The sequence below is a fragment of the Cricetulus griseus genome, chromosome 3 (assembly GCF_003668045.3).
Source record: "Cricetulus griseus strain 17A/GY chromosome 3, alternate assembly CriGri-PICRH-1.0, whole genome shotgun sequence".
Lineage (NCBI taxonomy): Eukaryota > Metazoa > Chordata > Mammalia > Rodentia > Cricetidae > Cricetulus > Cricetulus griseus.
This window is the reverse complement of record NC_048596.1, coordinates 82474679-82487493: the sequence shown is the minus strand read 5'-3', so window position 1 is coordinate 82487493 and position 12815 is coordinate 82474679. Positions and strand designations below refer to the sequence as shown.

At 38.4% G+C, this 12815-nt stretch overlaps 1 protein-coding gene across 1 annotated transcript in view; it reads right to left on the bottom strand.

Annotated features, from left to right (window-relative positions):
• Positions 1-12815, bottom strand: part of Smg1 (SMG1 nonsense mediated mRNA decay associated PI3K related kinase) — a 103555-nt gene that overhangs the window by 24098 nt on the left and 66642 nt on the right. Inside the window, 11 exon segments of the mRNA XM_027410155.2 lie at positions 471-719; positions 1626-1855; positions 2259-2505; positions 4863-5085; positions 7258-7412; positions 7647-7861; positions 8404-8565; positions 9061-9238; positions 9360-9590; positions 11007-11145; positions 11257-11401. Coding sequence (XP_027265956.2) covers positions 471-719; positions 1626-1855; positions 2259-2505; positions 4863-5085; positions 7258-7412; positions 7647-7861; positions 8404-8565; positions 9061-9238; positions 9360-9590; positions 11007-11145; positions 11257-11401 — 2174 coding nt within the window.

The window sequence follows — 12815 nt, the reverse complement described above, 5'->3', positions numbered from 1 at the left end:
CAAAACTTGGGTCTCCTAAAAGAGCAGTACATACTCCTAGCCACTAAGCCCCATCACCAGCCCCAGGAATGCTGTGGGTTTTTTTGTTTTTGTTTTTCCCTGAGACAAGGTCTCACTATGTAGCCCTGGTTAGCCTGAAACTCTCTATGCAGACCAGTCTGACCATGAACATATAGATCATGGGCCTGCCTCTGTCTCCCGAGTACTAGGGTCCATGACCATCCCAAGCCCCATTTCTTTTAAAATAAAGAACTTCAGCTCTTTCAATATTCACCTTTTAATTTCATCCATCATCCCTTCCACCCTTCCCTCACAGTCATAGCCATACTTTTATAACTCTCAAGTAACACTCAAGTACAGGACTCGACTATAAACTCTGGAAGAAAGAGAAAAGACCAGAAAGACTGACAAAGAGGATCAGATCAAGGCCAGAGTAACAATGGTGACGCCTAACCCCAAGTACCACGTACCTGTGTGACTCTCCACCACTCATCAGGAGTAGTGCAAGATGACCAGAGCTCTTTAGCCAAGAGGTTTGGGGGCGTGGCCTCCATTAACTCCTCCAACACTGCCTTCATCACATGCAGGGGCCAATCTCTCCTTGACACATCCAGACTAAGGCCAACTATTTTCAAAGCAGGGCCAATTTTACTATAGTAAAGTTCACTAGGACGAGGTACAATGCTGGGATTCTGAGGAGTTTGATAGGAATCTTGGGCCTTAAAAAAAATTTTTTTAAAGATTAGTTTTAATTGAGGAAAGACAAAAATATAAAGCATTTTTAAAGTCTGACATAAAATATATATATATATATATATATATATATATATATATATAAACACAATTCATTTTTAAAGGCATAATCCATCCGTGCATATTTTCAGTCTACACTGTTGATTTACTCAATATGAAATAAACACAGCTATTAAGAAACATGTTCCAAAGTTCAGACAGTCCCTCTAGTTCCTATCTTTAGCTTACTCTTCAATAACTGTATTTACAAGCCTGTGCTTATTTTTAAAACTTGACTTCCCGGGCTAAATGTCCAGGAGGGTTTAGCATTCTCAGGGCCATAGAATTAGATGTCCAAGAACCACAAAAATAAATAAGTAAAAATTTAAAAAAGCAGGCAAAGAAAAGCTCTTTCCTGCGCCAACAGCTCTTAATAGCTGCCTGAACAGTGTTCTTGACTAAACTGGGACCCCACTCAGTTCTGCTGCTTGGCATATAAACTGCCCTGGTACTTGTCTAAGAAATTAAAACTCTTAGTCTGAATCAAACGATAAAATTCACAGGTACAAAATAGGACATTCATGATCAAATAAGCCAATTTTAAAACTTTCCTATTTAAATACTGAAAATAATCTGGGTTTCAAGGTTTATTATTTAAAAATTTAATTTAAATGCTCATAAGAGCATTTAAGATATGAAACATCAAACTTCTGAGCAATTAGCAACTATACATCTTAAAACTTTACTATTCATTAAGGCGCCCCACCACTACAAGCTAACCCATTACAAGCATGCAAACATGCTTGACTTCACATAGTCACCAAGAATGTCCTGATTCACAATTGTTATATATAGCCCAGTAAAAATACAGGTGCACTTGAATTTTACCCAACCTTTTGTGCTTGTAAGGCAGCTTCCCGCTGTTGCCATCGTTTGTAAAGACCAAACAATGGTGTGGCTCCATCCACCCACTGGATCAGCCCTGATCTTGTTCCCAGTGGTGTTACTGAATAGTGCCGTGCATGGAAGCGGGGTGTTTCCTGCCGGTTAATTGTAGCAAACATGGTGTTTACAATAGATAAGAACTGCATGATTCTCTCGTCCAGGTGTAAATCCTCTAGTCCTATGAAAACAATATCAAAATTAGCAGGATGGGTAAGAAACAGGTCTAGGAGTACAACAGCACTTCCTGTATTTTCAGTCAGGAAAAAACACGGAAGGCAGACTAAGAAATCAACAAATTCTATTCCGTGGTATTAGCACTAGTTATTAACATTGAGTTGTACTAAGTTGGTCAGCAAGGTGCAGAGGGTAAAATACTGTGACATGCAGCTAACCACTGTCATTCAAAATCACACAGGACATAAGAAATACAGAATTTCATCTATAAAAGGCTTATCCTAGTGTGCATGCAAACTCACATGGACACATATAAAACACACACACACACACACACACACACACACCACACACACACAATTAACAATCACGGTTGTCTTAAAAACATGAATTAGCTCTAACTGTACCTTTGAAAAGGTAAGGATAGCTCTTCCCATCTGAGCCGAGAAAGAGGAGTTTCTTGGGCTTGGTTTTAGTTGGTAAGATGGTAATGGTTCCACCCACACTGTGAATCGTCACAGTATCTCTAGCTGAGACTTCACCAGGAAGTGCGATTTCAGTGTTAGTCATGGCAGCCAACCAAGGACTGATCTCATCAAGACGCAAGATGTAGCTTGCACGTTTCTGCGCTCTCTGTTGCAAACTCAGCATTATCTATGTTCATAAGGTGGAAAAGCAAGTATGCATTCTGGTAGAACATTTTGCATTTGACATAAAGTTAAATCAAACACCCCATAAATACCCGATGTTCTAGTCCCTATGTTTAATTTGACGCTAGGGATGTGGACCACCCTTGAAACAGATAGTACTGTGCTAATATGTTGTATATAGATTACTACTTTTCTGCCAAGTAAAGCAAGAAAATCAGAGGAGATGGGAAAAAAATTCCACAGAGGATCACTATGGTGCTATTGAGTAACCCTCAGCAATGCCAGAACAAATCAATCAGTCCTTGCCATAGTATAAAAGCAGATAAAGCCTTGGGACACCACCTACAAAATTACTGACATGAAGCTAAAAGAAAAAATACAGCTCAATCACGAAGCCAGTTTCTAAGATGCTGTACAAAACTAAACAAAGCACAATAGACATTTTAACAGAAGTAACGGTTTAGAGCTCTAACCCTTTGAACAATGAATGTATCATGCACAGATCTATTCCCAGGGAACAAAGTATCAAACATAGCTCTACCCTTGTTTGGAGCTAATGTGTATCTGGATCAACAAACAATGATAATAAATAAACTTTCAGAGTAATCTTCAATAAGCTTTGTTTATAAAATTAAAGAAACTGGAAAATCTCACAATAATCAAGTGACAACAACAGATAAACTGGCACATAAACAGACCATTGTTTAGCCAAACATGGAGCATGGATGGAAAGAATGGAGATTCAGGAATGTAGAGTGCTCACCTAGCATACTGAGTTTGATAGCCAATGACACAAAAAAGCAAATTATCATCTTAAAAAAAATTTTGTCAGTGATTTATTTCATACACAACTTTAAAGGTATTGCATCACCTCTAGGTTTTTTAATCTTTAGTAACAAAAAGAAAGAAACTGGTCTTGAACCACAGAAATCTGGTTCTACCTAATAAAAAGGCTGGGCATATCTAAGAAACACCATAGTTTATGTTTATTTTCTTGTCTAGTACTTTAGGAGATTTCCTCAAGAATTAGAAGTTTTCCTTTCTCTTTTTGGTTTTTCAGACAGGTGCTCTCTATGTAGTTCTGGCTGTCCTGGAACTGGAACTCACTGTGTAGAGCAGGCTGGCCTCACTCAAGAGATCCTGCCTGCCTCTGCCTCCCAAGTGCTAGGAATAAGGAGTATACCACCACGCCAGTGAGTTAGCCGTTTTCATTTACTGATGCTGTATATACTATTGTTCCTAGTCTGATTAGATTTGTGTCTTTTGTTTTTCATGGTAGTAAAGCTCAACAAAGAACCCAGTTAAACCGTAAGTGTCAGAAAAAGCAAAAGTATGACACAAAGAGGTCTTGTGACTGATGGTACCACTGCTATGAAAGGGAAAGACCATAGAGAAAATAGAATCAAGGAGAGCAAGAAAAAGATTCTCAGATATCAAATCATTTCAATCAGCAAATTACATTGCTATACTGATTACAAAAGAGATCAAATAAATATTAAATCCATTTTAATCATTCAGGGTGTTGACTTCAAAGTTCTAATGATTTTAGAATTAATACTGATAATTAAAGGCTGATTGCTCAGTGGTTACAAGCACTGACTATTCATCCAGAGGACCATTCCCACTACCCACATGACAGTTCATAATTGTTTGTAACTCAAGTTCCAGAGGATCCGACCCCTTCTTCTGGGAACCAGTATTGTGAGTTATACACCTAAGAGGCTAGGTGGTAGTGGCACATGCCTTTAATACCAGCATACGGAAGCAGAGATAGGTGGATCTCTGTGAGTTGGAGACCAACCTGATTTACAAGAGCTAGTTCCAGGACAGCCTCCAAAGCCACAGAGAAACCCTGTCTCAAAAAGGAAAAAAAAAAAGGGGGGGGGAGGAGGAAGAAGAGGATTTTTAGCATTTATCTTACTGTAACTCACTAACTGAAAAAAAAAATCTGAGCATTACTTCTCCTCCTCCTCTTTTTTGCAGATCAGTGATGCTAAACCTAAAACTATTAGAAATGCCTACTTCTTCCAAATGCCTACTTCTTCCCTTAAAAACTACACAGTCTAAAAATTCAATCTCCTATAAGAATACACAACAGCTAGACTTACAAAAATATCTGGTACATACAGGTATAGATAGTATTTGCCAGCCTTCCTGTCTTCCAGTCTCCAAATTGTCAAAATGATTAAAAAAAAAAAAAAAAAAAAAAATCTTCACTGTCTTTATCAGCAAACAATCACAAGATACCCTCAGGTTTATTACAAAACCTTTCCTCATGTTCCATAGAGAGTACAACTATTTTAAGTTTGTGTCTCAGGGGGAACTTTCCAGGCTCACAGCTCTTTTACAACTACTTTGTACCTCTTTAAATGGAATCCAGCTGCTTCCAGGCTTGGCAGGATTTGATGGGGTCTTTAGTTTTTCTAGGGCATTGTCAATGGCATCACCATAGTTATCCTGAAACCACTTTTCATGAGGTGTCTCTGCTGGGGCAGCAGTGATGCTCCGAACATGCTCCAAAGCAAACACAATAGGTTTCATCAACGCTGTGTGCTTCTCTCGCATGATGGCGATTTTCTCTTCTCTAACCAAAGACATTTTCATTCAGAAACCTTATTATTAAAGTTTTACATAAATAGGAGACAATTTACATGTATCAAGTATTAAGTAAATAATATAAAAAAAAACAGGCAAATAACTTATGTAACAATGTGAAGAAAATTCAATAAATAAGAAGTAGCTTTGCTTTTCAATTGTGTTGGGGAAAGGGATCTCAGGATGTACATAAACAAAAGCAACACAAAATGGACCCAGATGCAGAAGTGAAGACTACCAAACTTCTGATAGAAAGCATAAGGGAATGGGCTCCTTACATTAGATTTAATTGAATAAAGCACCATACAGACTAAACAGACTATTCAAACTGAGACAAATGTTTGCAAATTATGTATCTACCAAGGAATTCCCAGAATGTTTTTCTTTAAAAAAAAAAAAAAAATCCTACATCAACAACAAAACAACTTAATTCAACATTCTGCAAAGATATATACTCATCAATTAAGACACAAAAAGAAGCTAGACATTATTAGTGGTTAAGGAAAACGAAAATTAGAACTACAATGAGATACAACTTAGTATCCATGAGAATTATGAACAAAAATCTCAGAAAACTACCAAGTGTAAGCTAAGTAAATGGCTCAGTAGGTAAAAATTTGTTACACAAGCATTGAGGAGCTGAATTAAAATGCTCAGAAGTCATGTAAAAAGACAGATGAAGTTGTGAGAGGGTTGCATTCACAACACATGATAGGGAGATGCAAGGCAGAGAAAGGAGAATCCCCAGAAGTTCATGGGTCAAGTAGCCTCATACACACAGCAGAAGGAAATTAAAAAAGACAAAACAAAAAGTAGAGATTCTGCCTTAAATAAGATGCAAAAAGAGGCCCAAAACCTACGGTGGTCCTCTGACCTCTACAGAAAGGCCATGGCATGCATACACACACACCATGCATCATATATACATACACACATACAATTAAATGTTGACAAGGATAGGGGAAATCCAGAATACTCATGCAATGAAAGTTGGAACATAAAATGGCACAATCATTGTGGAAAAAACTCCTAGGTTTAACAAGATAATCACATTGGTCAGCAAATCTACCGCATCTCAAACAAAATAATACAAAGCAAGGACTTGGTAAGATATTGCACACCAATGCTCAGAGCAGCATTGTTCACATAACTAAAAACAAGTCTCTACTAACAGAACAGTAAAACCTGGTTCAGGAGGGCTAACACAATGGCTCAACCAGTAAGGGTATTTGCTACTAAACTTAAAAATCCAAAATTTTGTCTCCAAGACCAACTTGGTAAAAGGAAAAATTCAACTCCCATAAATTGTCCTCTGACAATATACATGATAAAATGTTTTAATCTGGAGCATCCAATCAATGCAGTGTAAGGTAAACCTTGAAAACATGGTGCTAAATGAGTTACCAAAGGCAAACACAGGCTGGAGAGATGGCTCAGAGGTTAAGAGCACTGACTGCTCTTCCAGAGGTCCTGAGTTTAATTCCCAGCAACCACATGGTGGCTCACAACCATCCATTATGAAATCTGGTGCCCTCTTCTGGTGTGCAGACACCAGAATGTTGTATACATAATAAATAAATAAATCTTAAAAAAAAAAAAAAAAAAGCAAGCACTCGGATTCCACCCATGAGACATCTAAAGCAAGATAGTTCATAAAGCAAGAAAAAAGAACAAACTAGAGGTAATTTGGGGGGGGGGGGGACTGAAGCAAATGGAATTCATTACTGGTACAGAACCTATCTGGGATTGGGAATGATTCTAGCAGAGAGTAGTGGTGATGACCGCACAGTACTTACTGTGATAGCATACTTTAATGTCAATTATACAATTAAAAATAGTGAAGACTATAAATTTTGTTGTGCTGATTAACACAGTATAAAGAAAAGAGTAGAGAGAGCAATGGAAAGATGACTTAGCAGTTAAGAGCACTGGCTGCTCTTACAGAGACTCCAGATTCAGTTCCCAGCACCCAATGGCAGCTCACAACCATCCTTAACTCTAGTTTCAGGGGATCCAATGCTCTCTCCTGACTTGGGTGAATACCAGGAACACACATAGTACACATATATACGCTCAGGCAAACACTCACACACATACAATGAATGACTCTAAAAGACAAAAGCAGTAGCCCCATCTTTCCAGTGAAGGAGTGAAGACATACTTGCGCAAGGTGTTGTTGTTTTGTACTCTCTTCACCTCATCCTCCAGCTGCTGAATTCGTCTCAGGACGTACATATGCTGCTGTAACAGAACTCCCAGCCAGAGTTCATCCCAGAGCACAGTGACCCTACGTAGCTCTGCCACAAGCATCTGGACCTGCAGACACAACACATCCACATGCTCACATAGCAGCTTCAAATCAGATACCGGTAATGCTCATTTCACAGAAAATTCATCAGCAGCTTATCAGTATACATTAATGAGACCAATTCTGATTACTCTTAAAGCTTTGGTTCTCTGATATGCTTGGCCGGAGATATTAGATTTAGGATTTGAGGAAGACGTTGTAATGAATACTACTTTAAAACAAACAAATTAGTTTTCTTGTACCTGTAAAACCATCGTTGGATTGGCAGAGGACAGTTTATCTACAATTTTGCTGTAGCAATCCTGCATCATGGCCTGGTCTTCATTTAAACCACTTTTAGGTTCATCTTTGTTACTATCCTGAGAAGCAGGAGGACTTCCTTCACATTCAGAAACCAGCAGTTCTTCTCCTTGAATATTTCCAAGTAAAGTAGGGATTGCAGAAGAAAACTTATTTCCTACAGTGGGATGCAACAGGGATATACACACACACACTGGGTATGGAAGACAAAGGCAATGTACTTTACAGTGCTGTGCATAAAGCTAAAGTTGATGGTGTTCTGCATATTTACAAGCTGAGCTTTTCACATATGTTCATAAATACCGTAAACTAATGGAAGAAAGCTGGTGGAAGATGGTAAGCAAATAAGAAGCCCTCCCTTAGGCAGCTCTATGTCAAATTCCTAGTATATTGTAAGGAGTAACAATAACATGCAAAACACGTATTATACATACACAGTAGTTACTTCTTCAGTAAGTCAGAACCATTATGAATAAAATACTATACACCTTTAACTTGAGAACACATCACCCAAAAACAAAACTTGTCATTTACTGGTAAAATAAAACAGCAATATTTTAGTTGGGTAAGGGAGTGCATATCTTTAGTACCAGTACTCTGTGAGCAGCCTGTACGACATAGTGATTACCAGGCCACTAAGGGTGAACCAGTGAGACGCTGTCTTAAATAAATAAATAAATGTATTTTAATGTTGCATACCTGAGGCCTGAGATTCACTGCTAAGTGATATGGTTCCTACTATTGCAGGATACAGTATGAGGTGTGGGGAATCTTGGGCCACACGGCAAAGGAGGTTACAAATACTCTGGCGCACATACACTTCAGGGTGATTTAAGCGTGAGAAAAGCTGTGGAATAATTCCTTCAAGAGAAGACAAAGTGAGTTAAAACCTATGAATTTTGGGAATGCAAAAGGATAAAACCTGATCTATATGTCAGCATCAGCACACATCTTAAGGATTCCAAAGTTCTCTCTGTGGTAAAAAACCCATACAAAATCATTCTTGATTGCAAGTCTGCTTGGGGTAGAATTGTAATCATAGTCCAGAGCAATTAAAACATTGAATGATATGCTCAGCATAAGCCTCAAAGAAGGCAGATAAAGTAACTGTGACAAAGGGTTATTCCTCTACCCTCATTTTCACCACCTTCTCTAAAACTGATTTTGATGATGAAAAGCTTCTGCCTTTTAGCCTCTCAGTTCTCTATGAGGTGGGAGGAGATATTTTCATGAGACATCAAACAGTCCAGGATAGCATAGCTGTTCTCTAACATTTCCAAATAAAGAAGATAGAGAAACTATTTCAATCCCATTCAAACAGATTAACTAAGGAGGGCAATTTATTTAAACCATTACCTCTCCATGGAGCAGTAGGGGTTGTCTCCAAGCCATGCTCCAGATACTGCCGGAGCTCACCAGCATGCTTCACCAGCAATCTGAGCAGTCGCAGGGTAGCCATCACAATCACATCATCAGTGCTCTGTTCTGCTCTGTGACTTAAATGGAGCCTGGGGTCATCCTCATCTAACAGAATCTAAGTGAACAATTAAGGGAATTAAAACAAACAAACAAACAAACAAAAAATTGTTATTATTCTTTTTGTCTAAAGTAAAAAAGCTCCCAAATAATTTTCCTTAGAAGACTGTGCTACCTACTTGCCCAGCGTTGAGTTTAAGGAAAGTAAAATATGCGCTGCAAGATAGTTTGTACAGGCTGAAGATTCTATCTACAACTTTCCGCCACACTTTAATAACACCTTCGGTTGCATTTTCATCAAGTTCAGAAAGCCATGGACAGCTTGATATTAACTGTCGCCAGATAACATCAACCATGTCATCTTCCTCATTATCTTCACTTTCTGTTATCTGAAGTGTTATATCTTCATCCTAAAGAAAATGTGGACATAGAATACTTCAGGTGAAAAGGAACATTCCAATTACTACATGTAAACATTTTTCTCACGTATGGTACATTACATCTATTAAGTGTCTCATTATAATATGCTTACTAATGCAGCCAATAAGGTTATGAGCACTTAGGCAAAGATTAAAGACTTTTGGGTTTTCTGTATTTTAAATCTTTCTAAACTACAATTAATATTCTGCCCGAAGAAAAATAATCTATTCAAAGCATGTGAAAAAGCAGAACAGAACATGAACAAGAAGCACTACTTACACACACACACACACACACACACACACACACACACACACACACACACACACACACAGAGAGAGAGAGAGAGAGAGAGAGAGAGAGAGAGAGAGAGAGAGAGAGAGAGAGAGAGAGAGGGAGAGGGAGAGAGAGAGAGAGAGAGAGAGACTGACTGACTGACTCATGGGTACAATTTTTAGGACAGATCTCAGTCAACAGAATTTAGCCTTACAAATAAAACCCATACCTTTGAATACTATATCTACATATTCAACAGCTATATAACTACAGAACTTATAGGACACTTAGAGGAGGGGAAACACTGTGTCATTCACCTAGTCCACTGCTTCCCACTTTAACTAATTTACCACAATCACCAGGGGTAGAGAATATTGGAACCCTCACCTACTAGCACATGCAAAGCACTACCCAATTCCCAAACCCCCAATGCATTTAATGGATGTTAAACACACAAGCATCCAGTGCATATGAATCTGGGAGCTGAAGGGCTTGACCCCCATGCAATGCCATGCTTTAAAAGTTCCTAGTAGTCTTGTAAAGACTTACATTTTCCAAGCTCTGGGGATTAAACCCACAGCCTCACTCACATACACTAGGAGTGTGCTTTTACCCTGACTACACACCAGCCCAAAATCTAACTTCAGATGGAAAGAGTAATTAAGAGAAAGTTAATTTACACAAAATGAACTTCACTTATTGTCATCAGAACCATAATGAAACCACTTGATTTCTGAAGAAATTATGGTCTTTCCTAAGGGAAAAAGACAACTATATGTTGTACTAAAACTTAAGAGATTTTTATTTTCAACACAAACAGCCTAAACATCATTCACTATTTAATAAAGGAGCCAAATTATAGAGCCCAGCATTGGCGGCCTACACCTTTGATCCCAGCAGAGGCATACAGATCTCTGTGAGTTTGAGGCCAGTCTGGTCTGAGCAAGGTCCAAAACAGCCAGAACTACACAGAGAAACCTGTCTCAAACAAAACAAAACAAAACAAGTTGCCAATTTCCTCAAAAGAAGAAAACAAACAAAACAAAAAAAACCAAAAAAAAAACACATTGAGTGGCAACAGCAGTCTTAGCACTACTCCCCAAAATACCACTGCATCATGTTTTCCTTGCCTGAATTCCTGCTGGCCGACATACTGCTTGTCCAAGAATACCATATATTCTCTCTTTCTCTTCTTCAGTTATAGTATCTGGAAGCAGATTTTGAACTTCAGATTTTTCTCTAGGCAACAGACGAACACCTTCTCCCTGACTATAAAAATAAACAAGTCATCAAGTATTTCAGGAACCAAAACTCTCCCAAATCATTTTATATTTCCATTTTGCGATGTGTTATATCAACTGCACACTGAAACATACATACCTGGCATTGTCAACCACCTTTCTGCCCCACCTATAAGCCCAACTAGCCAATGCTGCCCAGGATTTGGCTACTTCTGGTGCCTGCACTGAAGACAGGTGATACAACTGTCCCAAAATGAAGTCAGGTTCTCCAACTCCAATATGCACTGCCATGACAGGAAAAATAACAAGAGCTCAGTGTTATATTCATAACTTCTATCAGTGTTTCCATTGACCTGTTAATTCTTTATTATTTGAAAGCAAGCAATAAGCCCAATACTATCACAGTACATATTGTGTTATGGCTCAAATTTGTATACTTAACTGCAATGTGACTATATTAAAAGGCATCAGCTTATATTAGTATCTGGGAACACATCCATGCCTTTAATGACACTATCTTTAGCAATAGTTTAGGTGTCAGACGTGCTGTAGAATGTCTTACATCATGCTTTTGAGTGGCTATTACCTCATGACTAGAATAATTTAAAGCATTTGGCAAAAATAATGCACAGGTGATAAGCATACCACAGAGATTAACAGGGCAGACAGAGATCTTTACTTCCATTTTACAGAGAGAAAGCTGCCTGGTTTAGTGATTTCATATACCATGGTTTTAGGACCTATCCCTTCAGAATATAAAGACCCAGGTAATATATTCACTAGAATTATTTTTTTAAAACTAGTGTAAACAAAACAATACAGTTTAATTTAAACCCCAAGCTTCTGCACAACAAAATGTTGTTCTGCACAACAAAACTCCCCTGTCAGTTAAGAGATTAGTTTTCTCCAGAACTGATTAGGATGTAGGTCAGTAAAAGAATGTTTACATAGCATGCATGGGGCATGGAGTCTATACCCAGTAAAACACACCCACTCACTCAAGTGGACAGAGTGCCACCTGCCTATAACTCAGCATTTAAGACACTCAAAAAGGAAAGTTTGGAGTGTGAAGGGAGGTATGTTCAAAAAAGAAACACGTGGGTGTGGTAACATATTCCGTTAATCCCAGCAGTTGGGCATCAGAAATAGGAAAGATCTCTGGGAGCTTGAGGCCAGCCTGGCCCTACATAGCAAGTTCCAGGCCAGCCAGACTCTGTCTCAAAAAAGGAAAAACAAAAAAAGCAGAAAGTGGAGGTATAATGGTATAACACCTGGCTAGCACTAGCATGCCCAAGAAACTGTATTCAATCTCCAGCACCCTCCCCTCCTCAAGAGAACAAGGAAAGAAGAAAAATAATAAATTTTGTTTAGATTAAGCAACCATCCGTTTTTTTGGCTAATTAACTTTGCTAGTGTCAGACATAGTAAGAAACTTAAGTCTTTCTGTGCTCCAACAACCAAAGGTAATACAAGCTATGGCCACTATCTGCTGCTCCTGACATTTACTCTTTCCTGAATCAAGGCAAAAATACCCCTCTAAGTCAGGAAAGGAACTTACATCTGAAAAGCTGGATACATGACATTAAGTACTAGCTACTGCCAATGTACTGTTATTTTTGTAGATGAATTTTTTTGTGTGTGGCAAATTACAGTTAGCATAACACTGACTTTACACTCACAAAGTTAGTATTTTTAAAG